This window comes from Megalops cyprinoides, chromosome 19 (assembly GCF_013368585.1).
Source record: "Megalops cyprinoides isolate fMegCyp1 chromosome 19, fMegCyp1.pri, whole genome shotgun sequence".
In the NCBI taxonomy this organism is placed as follows: Eukaryota; Metazoa; Chordata; class Actinopteri; order Elopiformes; family Megalopidae; genus Megalops; species Megalops cyprinoides.
Window position 1 is genome coordinate 10967055 of NC_050601.1, and position 21004 is coordinate 10988058.

At 40.8% G+C, this 21004-nt stretch overlaps 1 protein-coding gene across 1 annotated transcript; it reads left to right on the forward strand.

The window, feature by feature from the left end:
* The first annotated feature begins 5236 nt into the window (after positions 1 to 5236).
* paqr4a (progestin and adipoQ receptor family member IVa) lies at positions 5237 to 14032 on the forward strand. The gene is made up of 3 exons (XM_036552553.1): positions 5237 to 6547; positions 10242 to 10460; positions 13599 to 14032. Exons 1-3 carry the CDS (start codon positions 6382 to 6384, stop codon positions 14030 to 14032), a joined length of 819 nt encoding a protein of 272 aa, XP_036408446.1. The 5' UTR covers positions 5237 to 6381.
* The last annotated feature ends 6972 nt before the right edge of the window (positions 14033 to 21004 follow it).

The window sequence follows — 21004 nt, forward strand, 5'->3', positions numbered from 1 at the left end:
CCTCAGTATTAATCACACCACAAAGGGGAAAATACATAATTTATAGTTTTCATGTGTTCTGACACTAAACAATGTACTGAACCTCATTTAACACCTTAACTAGTTTTACTGATTTTATGCACTTAACAGAACAAAGAGAGAGCAAATATAAATGCTACTTCTGTTTTTAATGACAAGGATCTTCTGAAAGAAATTCTGAATGTGAAAGGGGCTCCCTCTTGTGGGCAAAATGCAACACAACACTAAAAAGTTCCTATGATGTTACTTATTTCTAAGTGGACACCTTGATCCATATAAAACATTTTATGGAGTATATATTGCATATCCATAATGTACTGAGTATTAGTCCTATGTGTATAAAGAATGCATATGATACCTCTTGTGTTATAAATGACTAATCTGTTCATGCAGCAATTTCTCCTGGAAATTGCATGGATTCATTAAGAGAAATGAGTTTCAAAACTTAGCAATGGGTGCATATTTTTCAAAAGGAAATGGTAATTAAATTGAGAAGTGTGATGAAAAGTATACATTATGTCATTCTGTCATTATGTACCCCTGCTGACTGTGGGAGGCTTGCATAACGACAGCAACCTAAGGAGCGGACTTCAGACAATACCACTTTTATTCTTAACAACAATGCCGCTTTTATTCTTGAAATGAGGCAGCCTTATGTGCATATCATCAGAAACAAAGACCCCTGTGACATGGTATAATCGCTCAACTATCCGACAAAATCCATTTTGACATTTGTGTCACTTTTTGCTAAACAACTTTAACAACAATCTGTGCATGGTGAGCTTGCAAATGCAAAGCTTATGACTGACAAGCATGGTGTCACAAATGAAAGACTATGATGTCACAATGAAGGTAAAACTAACTCTGGTATTAGTTGAAGTGAGGGTAAAACTGCTAATACCTTTCTTAGTGATAGAGGGAATGAATGGATCGTCTTCGGAATATTTTCTATTTTAGGGTAAATGACATTACATTACATTATTGTCATTTAGCAGACACTCTTATCCAGAGTGACTCCATATATTACAATTTTATTGATTTATATAGCTGGTTGTTTACTGAGGCAATTGTGGGTATCTTCCCCAAGGGTACTATGGTGGTGCCCCAGCAGGGAATCAAACCAGCAACTTTTAGGTTGCAAGCCTTACCTTATCTCTCAAAATAGTTCACATACATCATTGGCTCTCTATTTAATCATTTAGTCAATACATAGTATTTATAGTTAAGTAAGTGGTTACATTTCTCACACCTGACTGACTTATAGTACGATGTGTCTACTCATACTGGTCTTACAAAGTTAAACTTTGTGATGTTAATGTCTTTATTACTTTTAAGCGTGACAGGTCTGAGAAGCTGAATACTGATGAACAAAGCATGACAGAGAATGATCTCTGGGAGAAGGAGAACGAGAACGTGGAGAAGTTGTTGAGGACGAAAAGGAAAGAGATGGTGAAGAAAAGGAATGAAGTACTGGAAGTATGGGAAAAACAGAAAGAACTGTGGGTGAAGAAGGAGGAGCTGATCGAGAAGCGGAGACAGAAGGAGAGAGATGAGATGTTGGATGAGAGGAAGGAGCTATCTGACGCATGGGAAATGCAAAAAAAGCTGTGGGCAGAGGAGGACGAAGCGATGGAGTGTTGGATGAAGACAGAAAGGGACGAAATGCAGAGGACGAGGACTGAACAGGAGGAGGCAATCAGGAGAGAGAGAGACAGTCTGGAGGGGGAGCTCAGGAGAAAGAGAGAGGAGATGGATGTGGAGGTGAAGGCAGCAAGAGAAACGCTGCAGAGGGAGAGAGACAGAATAGAAGAGGAGATCAGGAAAGAGAGGAAGGGGGTGGAGGAAGAGAGGAAAGCACTGAGGAAATGAAGAAGAGCATTAGATGGAGAGAGAGCTGTGAGGAGGAAGACAGCGTGGAGGGGTGGACAAGGATGAGAAAAACTCACTATAAAAGTGGACTGAAAAGTTACTGATGCAAACTCGATTTATTTCCTCCTTTAGAACAATATACATTAGGACTGTGCCAGTACATGTGATATATCTATCCTACATTATACAAAAATGCTTAGTTATCAAAAAAAAAATGTATTCGGTTGAATTTCCGCAAGTCGGCTTTATGTAATAGGGACGTCAGCTCACGGAATGTCCGCAAAAAAAAGTCATCTACAGGCCAGTCACCAGGTTTAAGCTCCACTAGAGGGCAGTGGTAATGTATTTTTGTTTGTTGCAAACTGGATTAAGTTGGTCTGTTTCTGGAAAATTCATGGAAACCCTTTCAGTCTGAGGAGCCGATACTTTTAGGAAGTCATCTGGGAAGCTTGCAGCTGCAGGTGATAAAGGAATAACTTCCAGGTGTGCACTGTACTAACCTGGCCTGGTGCCGGTGACTAGGATTTATGAATTGTAACAATGCATGCGTGCGCGCGTGCACACACACACACACACACACACACACACACACACACGCACACGCACACACAAACACACTTACATACATGCAAATGAAACAGGGAAGCAAGGAGACAAACAACAAAGAGACAGACAGTTGGAAATAGATGGTGGGGGTGGAGATGTAGTTGGATCTGTGAAAGAATATAAATTGCCAACTGTACATTTCCACTGTACATATCTTTGTGACAGTCATATTTTCACAACAAATGACATTCTATGTATATTTTACTTCGGCATTGTTCTCTGTATGACGCAAACGCTCTATAAAGTCTATGGAAGTGGAGCTCAGAGTTATGGCAAAAGTTTCAAATTTTTGCCTTTTGCCAATAAAGTTTACAAATGAATTCAGTGAAGTGCATGTAGCAATAATGAGGTGTGCACACCGAAAGAGAGTAATACAGAAGGAGAGGAAATGGCCTGCTGGACTGTATAATGTGTAGAAAGTGGAGTGAAATTCATCCTCCTTGAGCTGTCCCTGGGGCAAGGACCAGGACAGGAGACAGAGAATATGGGCAGGGTGAAAGTTATAATACCACCGGGATTAACATGAAATTGGCTAAAGACATCTGCAAGGCAATCATGAAATAAATAAGGAAGACAATAGGATATACAAGGCATGCATTGTGAATGAGGAAATAAATTAACGTTTGATTGTTTACACAACAATGTTTACATAGTCATATTTCATTTTGCATCCAGTGTTATGTCAGAAAACAAAATTATAAAATAAAATGACTATTGAGGGGTGCGGATTAAAATTACGATAACTTCCTAAATTTAACCAGAATGACTATACCCTAAACCTGAAAAATGTCTTCACTCCAATGAATTCCGTCGTGTTATGTTAATCTCCGAGTGCATGATTACGTCAGTCATGAATTTGCCCAGGACTTTCATACTGCATTGTAATTGGTTTATTCTTCGTGTGGTCATGCCAACGCCCTAATGAGTGGTTTATCTCCGGTGAAAACCCCGGTACAGGATCACTGATAAGGACCGACTTGAACGCAAGCATCACCTAAGAGCAGGCGCTGTATCGACTAATTGTTCCATGTCTTCAGGATGAGTTGATAACGGGCACAGATTAGTAGACAGTATTATTATTACAGTATCCGTATGATACACAGATTAGTGTTTTGCGCAGCGTCTGCTTTAAACTGATGCTCGTGAACAAACGAAAAAGTGTGGGAAATGCATGTGAGAGGCAGAACAGGCAGAAAAATTTGAAAATATTGGATACAGTCTACGTTGTCTCATGACACCCACAAAACCTTTATCTACACTTTAAGTTGTATTCACATTAATTCTCTCTTCTCAGCAAATTCAAGTCCACACTGTGTGTAAACAGACCAGATAGATAAATGTCAAATAGTATCGACTAGCCTAATTGACGTAGCCTATCTTCATTTACGACGATACAGCTGCTATAGCGAACTAGTCGTAAGTATTGAGTGGAGTTTTTAACAAACATAAATTGCGGAAATCCACATAGTAGGCTGTAGGTGCGGTTGCTATTGTTTGGTTATATGCTTATGTTTTATGTCAATATGAAATTTTAGGAGTGAGTCGTAGTAGGCTACGCAGCGCTTCGCATGGTTCCCCATTCATCCCTGTAGTTCACACACTACTCCCTCTTCCCTTCTCTCATCTCCATCCACGGTGCCTGGATTAAAGCGCCGGGACTCGATTCGGGCCATTAGCCGAAGAGAGCGAGGCGAGGCCAGTAATACAGCCACAAAGCGATCGGTGTGGACGGAAACCGGTCGCGTATTCAGAAATAAATCGATGAGTGGAAGACGACGAAACTTTGGAATAATTACAATTTTGTACTGTTAACGAGGAAGTTGACGAAAGAAAACGTTCACGTTTACTTGTTTGGGGAGCTCCAGATGCAAATCACGGCTTATTGCTGAGACGACCATGCAGTGAGACCCGAATTGGCTCATCACCATCCTGCCAAGAACTGCTGCCGCCCGGTGACAAACAGAGGCACGGATTTATTTTCAGTTAGCTGAAGGGAAACGGGTACAAGAGCGGGTTGTGGTTTTACGGACAAAATCATAACTAGTCAGCTATTTTGTTACACTGACACCGAAATTTCTTATACGTTTAGCTAGTCAACTGTAGCTAACAAACGTCTGGTGACAGTATACTGTAACTATCTAGCTAACAACCTAACCAAGGAAGGAATGTAACAATCTTGGACAGATGCCGTGTTACTATGGTCACTGAAACATGACTCGATCACCTTATAGCTTGCTACGATTTATGTGTTCAAACTGTACAGGCTAGGCTAACTACAGGGGAAACACAATAACGTTTACGTTGGCTAAAACAGTTTAATGTCCAGCAAGCTGCACCTTTGTCCAGACAAATGGAGTGAAGAGATGACCCTTTAGGTAATATTGCCATCTTGCTGGATAAGTTATAATATTTGTTTTGCCAGCGACTGAGAGATGGTCATCTGAATTAACGTTAGGTAGCGATAGCTGGTATTTCACGGCTTCACTGTGGAACAAACTAACCTATCCTAGCCAGTTATGGTCTGTGCTAGTTCACTAGCTGGCTGAATTTTTAATGGTAGCGTTACGTTGGCTGGCCAACAAATATCATATCGTAGTTATTTGCTAGTTAAATATTTCATTGAAATCCAAAGTACATGTGGCTAGCTAGATGTAACACTAGTTTCATCCGCTAAAATAGCTAGATTGGTAATATTGATTAAACAAACATCATTTAGATTTATCTGACGAGCTACATCGATTCATGATAGATAATTAACTCGTTTTGCTAGATGCTAGTTTAATCCAGAACACAATCAAAATTGCCTTGAAGATTAACAGAATATCATTCACATCAAACTCGTCAGCTAGCTAGCTAATCATATAGCTAGCTAGCTACTAAGCATCCTAAGCTTGACAGCCAGCTAGCCAGCTAGCTATGAAGCATACATCAATCCTATGAAAAAGATAGCTAGCCAGCAAGCTAATGAATCTCTTATCTACACCAAGACTCGACCTTGGAAATATGACAGCTGGCCAGATGACTAAATTGTCCATGTTGGTATCATAGCACCCTCCTTTGCCAGCTAAAATACTTGCTAGTTAGCTAGCTGCCTGTTCCAGTTATGACAACGTGAGCATAATGCACTTTTTTTCTTTGCGAGGGAGTAGAACAAGTTGACCCAAGCTGTGATGTGCAAACTGGGAGGTGTTAGCTAATCTCCGGGAAATTCAAGGAAGTAGCTAGCTCGATATAGCTTGCAAATTATTAAAGCTACACACAGCAGATAACAAACGGGCGACGGGACAATTTATTATTTATTGTTTCTCTATAAGAAAAAACAGAAATGCCAACGCCGTGATGCAAATTCCGAGTACTGGGACACAGAAAGACAGCTAATGTTAATGATATCAAACGTTAACATAATGAATGCAACAAAGCTAGCTGGTTAGCTACTGTAGCTACTAGCGGTACCAGGAAGAAATATTGGTGGTAGACATTTGAGTTCCTGCTGTCGGTAAATTACCAGTTATTTATTAATACATGTAACGTTAACGTTACATATTTAGGGCACACACAATGGATGTGGCTGGCCTGTTCTTTGTGAACCCCTGTGGATGACAGAGCCACTGATTTTTTTTCCAAGAAAACAACGAGGTGAAAGGGGCAGCAAGCTTGCCGGTGTTAATTAGAAATGACTGATTTTGGCTTTTTGCTGTGTAGCCAAATAGGTATGTAGCTAGAAAGTGAACTGCCCACAACAAGCTCTTTTCCGACCGGCATTTGCGGTGTTCATTTTAGCTACCTTGCTCTATCGCACCATTGTAGCTACATAACTTAGTTAGCTAGATGTAGCCGCAGTGCTTTTAAACTATTTTTGGCGGTGTCGTCTTAATATTTTTGGTTGCTATGGCATTTTTAAACGGGCCTAGGCTATTGGACTGGGCAAATTCACCTCCACATCTTCAATTCAACAAATATGTCCTGACCGGCTACCGACCAATATCTTCAGTGCAGGATTGTATCAGGAGTCTGTTCTACCTGCACAACGAGTTGGGAAACATTTACACACATGGTAAGTATAAACACAGCCTGATAACCTAGCTAACGCGGATATTAAGCTATTTAATAACATATATTTTAACATTTTGTTACGTTAACGTTAGCTTTTATTTTAGTGGCTTAATTGGTAGGGTGTGTGAGCATCTGAACCCGTTAGGGCTGGCATTCCGCTGTGTGGGGTGTTCAGTGGGAAACCAGAAATGCGGCTCTCAATTACTCTCAATATACGTGTAATATCATAATGCATTATAGTGCGTTGTTTTACCTACAGCAAGCATCTAACGTCAGACAGCTACCGTGTAGCTTGGTCTAGCAAGGCTTACATTACATGTATTATGTACTCTATTACCTTGTTTGCAATGTTAGACATGGGAAGTTACATGTATAACATTAAATAGTACTGGATGCAGAAATAACAGTTAGGCTAATCAGACTACCACATTCCGAACACGAAGTGAAGTTACCTACGGAAACGCAAGTATTTTTGTGTTCATTAATAAGATAACTTGGTCAGCTTTCAACTTGCAGAGTTGCAGTTAGTCAGTTAACTCGCTCTACAGTACAGTACTTCATGTGTAAAATTGCTGGAAACGTCTCTCGAAACCTGACAGGATTTTTTTTTTCATCATACCAAAATTCAGCTACACCGGAGCTGGACAGAGCACATCTGTGCTGTGCACTCAGCCATGCACTGCCTGGCTTGAGGCAACAGTAGATGCATGTTAGATGGCAACACCAAGTATACTTAGGCAAAAGAAATTATCACTGCGATACAAACCATTAGAAGGTGGTCCCTCTTCTCCTCCATTCTTCCTACAACTGTAACAATTTTTAAGGATCTCGGCTATGAGAGTGTCCACCTGTAGTGCAATGATAGTAATATACGACCACCGCCCTAATACACACGTTGAGGAGGGTTGGCAAAACGGATCACAACGGCATGTTCAGTGGTTCAGAAAAACATATTAAAAACGCTTCCGCTTGGTTTCTCTGTCGGTAGTAACCTGACACTACAATGGCAGTAATCACATATTTACCACACCATTTAACGTATTAGCATCAGTATTACTATCGCGGCAATAACCAATATATCAGATCTTGGTACAGCTTAGCAGTAGGATTTGAGCTACACTATCCATTAAGTTCTACCACTGATTTCTTTGGCATAAGGGTCATTCACTGTGAAAATAATTTGACTTTAGCATAACTCTTTCATCTTTTATTGAAGGCTGTGAACAACATTTGATTTGCTTAGGTAACCAGTGAGATTACTAAAGAGAAAGGCCGAAAAGAAGCGCTCATTGCATATAATAGATCCCTTGTAATGTGCCCTTGAAATGTATGTGGGCAAAATTCATTCCAACATTCCTAATAAGTAACATTTGGCAAATTGTAGTATAATAAACGAAGATGGTGTTAAACATCCCTTTTGTGCTGTGGCCTTTTTACAGTCACACTGGTAAATGTTGTCTCCTACCGTGGTTCAGCTTGGCCACCCGTCATTTACTTAAACGACGAGGAGAGAACAAGATTGACACTGATGCGTAAAACAAATTTGGCTACTGTTTTTTGAACATGGTAGCAAAGCAAAAGCTATGAAATGAGCGACATAATTCATGGTAAATTCAACGACACACAAAGACTTTATGTAATGCTTTTTGCAAAAAAAGAGTCCTTAGCATTTGCTGGTGCCTATTAGAGGATATTTTTTAAGGTGAGACACATACCATATTTGGCAAGTTGGCATCACCTTGAATGCATGCAAATCGAATACTCAGACAATTGTAATTACATGCAAAGCGCACACTGTTGAGCTCAGCCCTGGGCTGAGCGATTCTGAGTTCGAAACACAATGGGATATTCACGGACGGCATAAATGAATTTTCACAAACGAGCACTGGTTTTGGATACCTGTAATCCGCCACGAATTTTATATGCATGTATCTAGTAAGGGGACTGGTGTGCGTTTATTATCAACGCGAAGAATGTAACGGTATGATTTCAACAGTTGGATTCCAAACCAAAAACATTTATCGAGAGCAATATAAGCACTTGAGTATAATTAAAGGTAGTGTGATTTTGAGCTAGCAAAATGAAAGATGGTGGAACCTCACACACAACTCAGAAACTACCACTTTGCAAGACTATCTTCTTAGACATTTATGGCCTGTCTTTGTCATGATTTGGCAGTCTTAGTTTCTGTCAACAATGACTGACATTGCCAGGCTCCTAAGTTCCAGCTTGGTATGTTTGAAAGCATCAGTGATACTTTACTGATCATCCTGCTCTTTGTTTGTTTTGGCAAATTCATCATCTGATGTTTGCATACTGACTCACTGACTCTGACATTCAGGTATTAACATGTTAACTATAAAACAACCTTGCATCTCCCATACTCTTAAAAAGTCCCACTTCAGCATTCTTTTTTTCATTAATTTCTGTTAATGCAAGTTAGATTTGTAAGGTGGCATGATAATTGTTTTCATTAATCGGTAGTAGAAAGAAACGGTTTGATCAAAGAGTTATTGAATTGTTGAGAAGATACATCTGCATGCCACCTCTCACTGTCATATTCCCCCTTGTGCCTGTGTGATATGAAGACCACAGGTCAGCTCATTGAGGCTTGGCAAATATATGTAAAAAACCAAGAACTGTCTCTTCTGTCCGCTCCTTGAGTCTGCTCCCGGAGTAGCCTTGCTTTACGTCATCCACCTGGCAGTAAAACAAGGGCATTCCTCCTTTTCACACACTGTTAAACAGCATTAAGTTGTGGTCTTGATAATCATTTAATTAAATATTACTCATCAGTGGATGAAAGAATGAGCTTCTTTGCAGTAGCATCTGACTGTCTCTGCTCAGGTGCTCACAGAGTACCTAACTGATTTGGGACTTGATGACGATTCTCTACCTACTGGTTGATTAGTTCACGTACTACATATTAGTTCACATATTGAGTTGCTTTGGATAAGAGTGTCTGCCAAATGACAATAATGTAATATTACGATTGTATGAATTGCCTGTTTACATTGATTTTATGTATATAGGCAATTTAAAATGCAGCCTGTATGTTTTCAATTAGAAACTGTTTCTTCTCAGATGGTCCACTCTGAAAAGGTCTCTAAGTTAATTATGCAATGCTAAGGATTGAGCAATGAGGATTTCAAAGCATACTAATGATCTGTTGATTCTGGTTAAACATGCAGATTATCTGTGACTGTGCGAAATCAACTGATGAACGAACAGCACTTCTGCAAGTCTGCAGTTGTCTGCGCAGTGTGACTGCACTGAAATGTTCAGCACTTTAAAACAGCACTGAGAGGGAGGGAGCCAAGGAGAGGAGATAACATACTCAAAATAGAGGTGTTAGGTGTCATTTACAATATCACCTGTTCAGGACAAATTATTTGACATTGGAACGTGGAGCGCTTTGGGGAGTGTTGAATGATGTGTGATTTCCCATATATTAAATATCACTGGACTGGCATTTGCTCAGTAAACAGCTTTGAATAACCTGTAATTCCACTCTATCCCAGGCGAACGTCACATGAATTTCTGTCTATATCTACCTCTTTCTTATTGCACAGTGAATGCACTAGTATTGTCAATCAGTTTGTGTAGATGTAGCGTTAATCCTGTTTGTCTTACAGCCGTATAGATATACTTTACCAATGTTCAAACTCTCTCTCACCCCTTTCCTCCTCTCTCAGGAATCCCCCTGCTCTGTTTCCTGGTCATCCTCCCGCTCAACATCCCCTGGTCCCAGATCAGTGTCACGTGGCTGGGCGTGGTCCACTTCCTGGCCTGCCTGTCTCCGCAGCTGGGCTCTGTTGTTTACCACCTCTTCATGAACCATGAGGGCGGGGAGCCAGTGTACCACACCCTGCTCACCCTCGATATGTGCGGTATCTGCATGATCAACACTCTGGGTAAGAGATCGGTTGAGTTCAAGTATATAATGTAGATTGCCCATGTATGAGAAAGAAGGTTCATGACCAAAGAGCGGCACTCAGAGGTGTTGCTAAATTACCAGAGGCCACTTTAAACAGCTCTGTAAAATATTGCTTTAAAACGTTGACACAATACTGTTAGGAACGTTAACGCTAGTGTTCACAGATTTTTTTCTGCTTCATACACAGTTGCTGCAGTAAACCTATTAAGTGGATAATGGGTGAATTATCTTTAAAATCAAAACTGTTGCACTGTTCTGGAGGAAATTTGAAACTTGTATTGCACCATATTTGGAAACAACCAGAGGCACAGCAGGTTTATACTAATCATGGCCTGTTTGTTTGACTGCGAGGGTGTGTTCACTTCACCAGAGGAGTTACATCTTATCATCGTGTATGTGTACATGGTGTGTGTCTACATTTGTGGGTCTTTGTGTTTCCAACTTGCTGTTGATAGCCTGTTTTGGAGTTGGTTTAGTCTGAGGGATTCCTTCTGTCTGTGTCCCTGCCACAGGTATGTTGTCTGTGTCTTTTTCCTTTTGTGTCCTCATACACTTGTATTGTTTCTGGGCGTGTGGATTTCTGGGTTAGCGCCGAGTCTGCTGTCTTCAGGCTACTCCTGAGAGAGGGTGTTGATGTGTGCTTTCTCTAGGTCAGTAGGAGCACTGAAGTAGAAAAGGCTCAGAGCTGAATCCATCCCTGTAAAGCCCAGCTGAGTGTATTTCACCCTGATCGGCTGGGAGTATCTGTGAACAGACAGTGTCCATATGCAGATGGTAGCATTGTCCTTGGCAAAAAAAAGTTTGTGTTCTAAGAGTTGATTTGTGACCTTATAAAAAGACATTGAGCTTCAACAGATTGATGATGGAAATGATACTATGATTTATAAGAGTGCTATAAAAGTAAAGCCCTGAGGTCCTGTAGTTTTAGAATGTTTTGCATTAAAATCAGAGTGGTGTCATCTGCCAATGGTAACGGCGAGCTTACAGCGGCAGAACAAATTGGCTTCTTTCCAGCTGCGATAGGGCTGGGTAGGTTGGCCAGAGTTCGCTCACGCGCCTGCAAGTTACTCAGATAGCGTCAGGGAGACGCGCCTGTCCTGTGTTCGGTGTCTCCCTCCTGGTGTACTGTGGGACATGTAATGTGAAAAGTAGTCACAGTGGCTTACATGTGTATTAGAGGATTGCATATGCCTTGCCCTGCCCTGCCACATGTATGCAGAAGTTGTTGCTCAATTGCCATTCACAAATAGTGAGGTGTAAAGGAAGAAAATTATTTTTTTTAAAAGTTCATTAAATGTTATGTGGAGTCTACACTGTTTCAATGACAGTCACAAAGTACTTCCCAGCTGCTAAACCACACAACTTAATTGCTATTGGCCAGCAACTGTCTACAGATAGAACAACCGTAGGGGGAATCTGAGATACAGTTGACATTCAGTTAAGTGACAGTAGCAACACGAAATATATAATGAAACCCATGCAGTATCATAGCCTGTTTTTCTTTCCAGAATTAAAAAGCCACCCTGAACACCTGTCATCCATGCTGAAGGCAATAGTGTGTTGTTGGTTTTAAATGTTTTACACAGAAGAGCAAAGGGGAAAAACTATTGTCTAAATATAGAAATGCGATTTCATGACGTTTCAGTGTGAAATATGAAAATATCTTATCATTCTGACAATTGTAGTGGTCACAAAAGGGTGCAACTCTTTCAGCCAGGCGTGAATTATGTAGTTGTTCTGGATAAGCTATAAAATATTTTTACACCTTTACTATAGTAGGTAATATTTGCCCCAGTGACTCACACTTTCTGTTTTATCATTACTATGGTGTGCTAAAGCAGACTGGGCAAAGTTTGCTAAAAAACGTTTTACTGTTGATTGTAACTATGCACAGCTGGATCAGGTTACATAATCACAATAAAATGGAGACAAATTAACAAATGCCATACTGCGTAACAATTTTATAACTGAGTGTAGATTACAAATGTTTAATTCTACTGCTAACTTGTTTGTCTACTACATTTTCCCCTGTGGTTGAAATTGTGACAGTTGTTTTAGGGGGTGTTTAACATAAAAGTATAATTATTTCATAAGCATATGTATTTAAATATTTCAGCTAATGACCATAACCAAATATTTTACATTTCTTCATAATACATGAGGAGGGAAAACCCTAAATTAAATACAAAAAGGTTTGAAGTATACTAATCTAAGCCAAGTGAATTCCTGATTTTTAACCAAGCTTAACACAGTATTTAATTTTGCCATTTGAATGAACTTTTCTCTGGCGCAATCACAGAACAGTGGTTACATGTGCAATGTTAAAACCCACTGTCATTTTTGTGTCTTCAATGATTCCACCATGATTTCCAGAGACCACCGCATTGGTTCTTTTTTGAGTCATTAGTTTTGCCACAAAACAAAACAAGGTGCTGGATGATACATGTGTGTCCCTAGTGTGCTCCCAAATAACACCATTCCCCTCTGTCTAAAAGTTTGTACTTGTGATGTTGCATGAAGTGTGGACCGGCATATTTGTGTTGGGACACAGCCTAAAGAGAACGATTACTTATTCTGTTACAGTGTGAAGAAATGTAGGGATAAATGCTGTTTTGCAGTTTTCACGTGTGGAGTTGTTTTTTTTTGAAGTAGTGAGATGTTGGTTATTAATCATCCTTAATCACAAGGCACTATTTTTATAAATCGTATGAATGACGTTCAGCAGTCTGGGTAGAGCTCTTTATCAGATGGCTCAGGACTGTGCAGCCTGCCCCCTCTCCTCTCTCCCTGGCCCTCTAGATCACTCTGTGTTCATGAACAGAGTCAGTAACATACTCACCGCAGGCTGTCTGAGGAAGATGTCAGTGGTTTTGAGCGAGATACACCTTCTGAGACTCACACGCTTTATATATTCTCATAGTTTCTTTTGAAAACAGGGTGGCAGTTATTTGCCTCTCTTTCATTGCAGGTAACTTATTTCTTGTGTCCCCCTCACGGTCTCCAGAAGGACAGACACAGAAACGTTTCTCATCTTCTGTGTCTGTGTCTGTCCCTCTCATGCTGTCCTTTGTTCCCCTGGGGAACTGGACTAACGTTAATGTGTCCCTGTGTGCAGGAGCACTGCCCATCGTCTACAGCACCTTGCTCTGCTACCCCTTCATCCGCAGCGTCGCCCTGACCGTCTACATCCTGCTCTCCAGCTACGCCATCTACTGCGCCATCACCGCCCGCAACAACGTGCGCCGGCTGCGCTCCTTTGCCTGGCAGGCGCTCTTCCGCTTCTCCTTCTTCCTGCTGCGCTGGGTTGGGGTGGGCGGCGGCAGCCCCACCTCGCTGCGCCACTTCCTCACCATGGACACGCTGGCCGTGCTGGGCGGCATCATCAACATCAGCCGCATCCCCGAGCGCTTCCGGCCGGGCCTCTTTGACTACTGGTGCAACAGCCACCAGATCATGCACGTGCTGGTGGTGGTCTCCATCCTCTACCTGCACTGGGGGGTGCTGGACGACCTGTTGTGGATCAACAGCTACCACTGTCCTCCGGACTGACACCCGGATGCGGGGGGTGGGGAGTTTTGGGTTTTTAGGACTACAGGGTGGGGAGGGTGGGGGAGAACTGGGCTGTATGCAATGGAATGTTTCGAGGTAAGGTAAGGTTGTGTGCTTTATTTATAGAGAGGTGCAAAGAACTGCAGGTGCTGAAGTGCTTTACATACATTTAGGTGTAGATGCAGGCATTGACACACAGGCTTTGACCGATAAAAACACTAGCGTGCAACATTAGAAAATACATATTTGCATATGTGTACCCAAAATCATGTTCGTATACATAGACAAAATCAGGCAAGAAATGAAATTCGGCATATCGACTGACAAGTTCAGACAAATGCGTACATAGACACCAGAGAAGTGTTTGTAATTATTATTACCTTTACAATTACACCAGCATTGGCAACCTTAATTACAATTTAAGAAGTAATTTGCTCAGTTATTGACATGGAAGCAAAAGCCATGTAAGCAATAGGAATATGGCTTATCAATATCACAGTTGTCCTCAAAATGCAAGGTTTTCATATGCTTATCACTTGACAACGGGAATGTCAAACATGACTGTGACGTAGTCTGGAAATTGACTCTAATCTATCAATTACTGTTTCTCTACTAATGATCACAGCCAAATAATAACAAATGCACTGATAAATACTTCTCTCTCGTGGGTATCAGACTATTGCAGTCTATGCAGCATATCAGCTATCACCTAAACCAACATTTGGCACATGCTTGCATACAGTATAGGCAGTATATAAATCATGGTTTTACATAAATTGATGTACACACCGATCCATCATGAAATCCACTGGAACTACTTGAGTAGCACCAAGGAATGGCTTTTATTGCTTTTTCTTTGTAGGCTGAGGGATATAGGCAGTGAAAGGGTTGAATGCTTGGTCCATGAATTTGCTGTTTTGAAGTTTACAGTTTGAACGTATTCATTAATCTTTCAGTCTAATGACGGTTGTGTCCAGGCACAGAGTGCAGATAAAAACTACAGTGCAGTTCAGCTAAAAGCGTGAAGTGTGCCATTTGATAAAAAAAATCAGTATTTTGTGCTTTTCGAGTATAGCACAGTATTTTATACTACACAGCATCATGTAACTCACAATACGTCAAAACTAGCCTCATGCTTTTTGTTATGCTTTACTTTGGAAGGGAAGGTTAGAGTGAGTATATTGGACAACCCTTCAGGTAGTGGAATTAGGGTTGACATATTTTTATTCTTGGTTAGTATGAAAAAGGTAATACTGGTAACTTTTTGGCTTCTAGAGCAAACTGACCCAGGCCAACTGTATGTTTCCTGTGAGAAGAGAATGAGCAAAAGCACAAGCCTCAGGATTTCTTCCTCCATCATAAGCAACTACACAAATTCGCCAAACAGCCTCGCTTGTTCATGTACAAACGGCATATTGATGTGTGCAGCTGGAACCAGAATAGTCCAGCTCTGAGGGTGTGCCGAGGTCAGCGGCGCTTGAGTAGTAGACGGGACTCCGTCAGCTGAAATGTCAACTGCTGGCGTTACGGCAGCACACATGTAGTTGGCATGGGTCCGTGAAAAGCAGTCATAGGATACGGCAGTTTAGAATGGGGGAGGGTCCCAAATGAGCTCACTGACTGCGTCTGCACAGTTTGGTGCTCATCTAATTCAGGTTAGAATCTCAATTTTCTTCCGAAGGCAAGCATTTGTTTCATAATGTTTTTGAGACCAGAGTTGAAAAGCGATCATTGGTGTCTTCATGTCTTAGAGGATGGACAGAAAGACAGAACCAGCACAGGCCCATTGATTCTCTGCTGTTCTTGGATTTGTGTACATTATATTATGGTACGAAAACATATGTCAAATCTTGGTGACATGGGAGTGTTACAGTAGTGCAGTTTAGTGCACTAATGCAGTTTGTTTACTTGATTTGCAGTTACATATATGGTTTACAGTTGTGCCATTTCCCTTGCCGAATTTAGAGGGATTACTGCACTGAAATGTTGGAGAGTTGTTCAAAGTTAAGCAGCCAAATGACCTCTTAAAGGCTTAATAGAACAACCCCTCTTAACTGGACTGCACTGTTCTACAGTATAGCACACCACACTGCGTCTATTATTCAGGACCGTAGAGTACTGTAAACCGGAATGTTCTGTATTGTAAAATGGCAATACAGTGCGAAAACGTGTTTCAGTCAGTTCATTCAGTGCTCCTGCTGACAGCATATTCCCAAGCACAAAACCCTTTTCCCTCACCTTCTAAAACAGAGCAGCGATATTTTATTGAGCAGTCAGTACATGTAATCCGATTGCTTTTCTTTGAGAATAGGAGAATAGTTTCCGCTCTTATAAGCGGGGGAAAGAAATGTTCCCAAAAGCAGGCATTGAAACAAAGAAAGAAAAATAAAGGGGTTATCACTGCAAACAAGCCAATTTTACCTTCCTCTGTTTTAAAAGGCACTGCATCACTGGTTGATGACTTTTGCACTGACAATTTAGCTCATGCTCTGAATACAATGTAATGTTTATGTTGTTTTTTATGTTTATTTATGATTTTTTGTTTTTCATTTTTCTTGGAAGGGTATGTTTAAAGGCTGAGTCCAAGGTTTCATTTAAATTTTGAGGTTTTGAAGAACCAACTTCAGGTCACCCACATGAAAGTGCAGTTGGGCCCACTTAGGTAGATTGGTGTCCCTTGTGTGAAACCACTGTTTTCTTGTAGCAGAGATACACAAAGACTCTCTTGCACATTGCAGAGGGCCACAGGTGTAGCTCATAACACTCCAGTTCTCCCATTAGTGACCACTAATACAGAAGTCTAATCAAATGTCCATCCACTATTCTCAGTTAGACAGCATCTCTAAGTCATTTTACACAATTTTATGATAAGTTCATATCGTCCCTCTGCTTAATTGGAAAATGAAAATCATTCCATTTCAGTCAGTTTTCTTGTGGCCCCATTTTGAAAGTTACACTTGTATAGTATGTCACGTCATATTGGTAACTCTCCAACAGTCTGGGTCTGCTGGCATTAGTATACTGTAATGTATAACACATCAGTGTAGCATAGTGGTAAAGAGCAGGACTTGTAACCGAAAGGTTGCTGGTTCGAGTCCCTGCTGGGGCACTGCTGCTGTACCCTTGAGCAAGGTACTTAATCCAGAATCGCCTCAGTAAATATCCAGCTGTATAAATGGATAACATGTAAAAAAAAATTGTAACCTATGTAAGTCACTCTGAATAAGAGTGTCTGCTAATTGCCAATAATGTAATGCATCATAATTTTTGTTTCACTAGCAGTACTTTGCCCTGGCTATCATAGGAAAGGATGGTACACACAAGATACACACATATCAGAATCAAACATCATGCACTGAGCAGGTTGGCACCATTCAGAAAGTTATTTGAATCAGAGAATGAGGGAATGAACAGAGGCAATACTACATTATCTAAAGAATTGTACTGTTTATTTTTTTAAAAGGGCTTTGGATCAAAGTGAATAACAATAATTCGATTTATTTGAAGTCTGTATGAATAATGTAAAGACATGTATGTATGTAACTATACATATACATACAAATTATGTAAATTGATTTTTTTACACTTCTGTAGGATTGATCTCCTATGACATCATCATATACTGAATGTGATATTTTCCTTGGAGTAAAAAGAAATTAAAATTATCTCACTCAACAGCACCCTCTTCTGGGGTCAAGTAGTAGCACTCTATGTGGACTGTCCATGATAAACATACTGTTCCATTGTCTGCATTAGGGGTTCCCAAACTGTGGTGCAGGTACTGCTAATGTTGCTTGAAATTAGTGTAAGCAATGTATGAGCAGACTGCTTTAAGTAGTTCATTTCACTCTATTTTATTTTATTTCCCTGAATGCAACCCAGTTCTTTAGTACCACAAAAATTGATAGCCAAACATAAATTTTTAAACCAACAGTATAAGCCAAATGTTAAGTCCTAATGAAGAACCTTCTTTTAAAAAAAAACTTGTAATTTTTAATGATAATAACAAATTTTGGTGTTATTTATACAAGGTACAAGGCTTAAAGTGATTTCACATGAGCTGCTGAAGTTTGGGAACCCCTGGTCATACAAAAGTGGGCTGAGGAACCACAGACTGTCAATATTTTTTTACTCAAGACACATTTGCTTGCTTAAATCTGCCCAAATAAATGCGTTTTCATGGTGAGACATGTTTACACTTTTCATTTGAAAAAGTGGCATGGATGTCGAAAGGGTCTTGCACATGGAACTGTTAACTGCGCATAAAACTGTTTAGTATTTGTCAGAGGTGTCTTGAGATGATTCCAGCCAGAAACACTGGCAACAAGCTAGTTTGACTGGTACTTATGAACCTTGGCCTGACACGCGAGGGATTGTGAATATCTCTGGTTACAACTTAATATCTATGCATAATCAGATGTACACAGAGATAGACATATCTGGTAAACCTGTTTGTTTTCTAATAAAAAGGCAGTTTTCTCATGACAGTGGAGTGCACACACAGGGAATGCACTGGGTGTTCATCCTGGGGGATATCACTTCTCAGGTTGCTAAAATAGTAGCTCCATTGTAAAGGCTTTGGTTTCATTTCTGAAAACTGGTTTGGAAATAGGAGGGTACCAATGGTTATACTTTCCCGCTCCCCTTGGGATTTACGTGTGACCACCAAGGTACACTTGCCTAAGAACCATTTTTCATACCTGGAACCAGAGATAGTCATTGTCCGTCTCTGTAAATTATACTGTTAATGATATCAATAACTGAAACGATGTATAAAACATTACTAACAAGATGAAGATTTTTTTTAGTATGCAGGTGCCGGATAGCCTGTTTATGATTATTTTAAATGCGTATGACTTACTATTATTACTACTGTTGCTCTGAGGATGATGAGTACTAATAATGATACTGTTTAACTCATGTACAGAGAGTGAGACTGCCATTCCCATTTGAGATCAATGGGGTTATCCTGAGGGTCTGTCTGTATCATCCTGTCTTCATGTTTCCCTCAGTTTTATGGTCTTTTCTCTGTCTGCGGGACCTCTTCTAGAAACACTTTTAATGTGTCCCAATGAACTGTCTTTAGCCCCACCTGGTGGACTTAAATGTGTACTGTCGAAATCTGCTGCGGCTTGGTCCCGTTCTCCACGATTGTATTTGTGACTGAATGACAGAGCTTGATGGTGCACGGTGCCCAACATACAGGTGGTGGCTAAAACAGAGGAGCCCAGCTCACTGCTCAACCAAATATGTGTACAATATCTGCAGGGTTACATAGGCCAGTTAATACTTTTCTGTAATCCTGGATAACCAAGTGTGTGGATTACATTTTGTTTGTCATGTATGTGTATGCATGTACCTTGCTGTCCCTTTCGTCCATTCGTGCTGTGCATGTTGTCAGATTATTTATCCTTTGTGAGATGCATGGTTAAACATCTCCGTCAGTCTCTGTCAGCTACGAATTTGTTTACGTTCGTGTACATTCTTCTTCTCCTTGTCTCATCACTAACCATCTGTCCTCAATTCCATACATGTTCACAGACAGACTCTCACATTCTCAGTCTCCTCGAATGATTGTGCAATAAACCGAGTTCTATATTTTTAACTTTGCTGTCTCGCCGTCGTTCATTACAGCGATCACTTGGAGTGGGGGAGAGAGAGAGTGTGTGTGTGTGTGTGTTTGTGTGTGTGTGTGTTTGTGTGTGTGTGTGTGTGTGTGTGTGTGTGTGTGTTTGTGTGTGTGTGTGTGTGTGTGTGTGTGTGTTTGTGTGTGTGAGAGAGAAAGCTGGGCATTCCTCTGTGAGGGTTTGATACAGTAAATGAGGAATAAGGGTACCTCCTAGTAATAAAAGGTCAATGTGCACACTGATGGGAGTCCCCAGAGAGAAGGATATGAAGATGCTGTAGTCTGTGTGTGTACTGGGGTAACATGAATGTAGTTTGTTGCAAGTATGAAAGGTCTGCATTTGTGTGTGTAGCTTTCAGTGCATACTGGGGTGTGTGTGTGGTGTGTCCGTTAAACCACCAGCTCCACTGGGCCTTGCAAGCCCAGCTTACCTGCTTCCCATTAAAAGATCACACACTGGTTACTATCAGTGTGCCACCAGTGTAGATTTCACTACTAGAAATTTCACTCCCCATAGCTGTCCCATAAGGAATCCAGTGCACTCAGCATATTAATCCTTTCTTCTAATCTCACTTGATGTTGAAAGGCAGACGGAAATGAGTAGCAGCAGACAGACCGACAGATAAGATGTGTTAGCTGTGTGTGCTATCAGGTTCAAGACTCCCCCTGATTTCCTTGGCCACGATTTCCAGCCCATGAGAGAAAGGACAAAAGAGAAATTAGTTTTTGGCAATACAAATATAGTAATGCATCTTAATGCATAAAGTGTGTGTGTGTGCTGCATCATGCATCCCTGTATAGACACAGTGCCAATGTGTCAAACACACCATCAGCATAGGGCTGACCTTTGAGCCGCTCATGTTGCCTGTGAGTCCTGAAATTATTAGATATGGCAGGAATAGAGTTAGGGATCTGATGGTGAGGATAATGTGCTATACAAACACAGATAACACAAATTTCAGGCAGTGCAGAGAGGGACACAAATGGAATACATGGATATAAGGGCAAAGAACTTGATCAACTTTTACTGCATCAGAGGCCCTAACATTATAATCTTAAGAATCAGGCGGCTGCAGAAACGTCACAAAATGCTACCCTCGAATGACAAACCATCCTTTCACTGCATCGTGTGAATAAATAGGACAGTCTAAACTGCTCCCCATAAATTGATTGAGCCAGCAGTCGCTTGCCGGCTGCGGTCTACATTTTCTAGTCCGTCTCTGTGTATGTCTTCCTGTCATTAGTCACTTGATTTTTTTTTTTTTTTTACAGAAAGAAAAGTTAAGACACCTCCCATTTCCACCGCTGTCTCTAACTCTCTCACTTCCTCCATCAGTTTGAAAGGT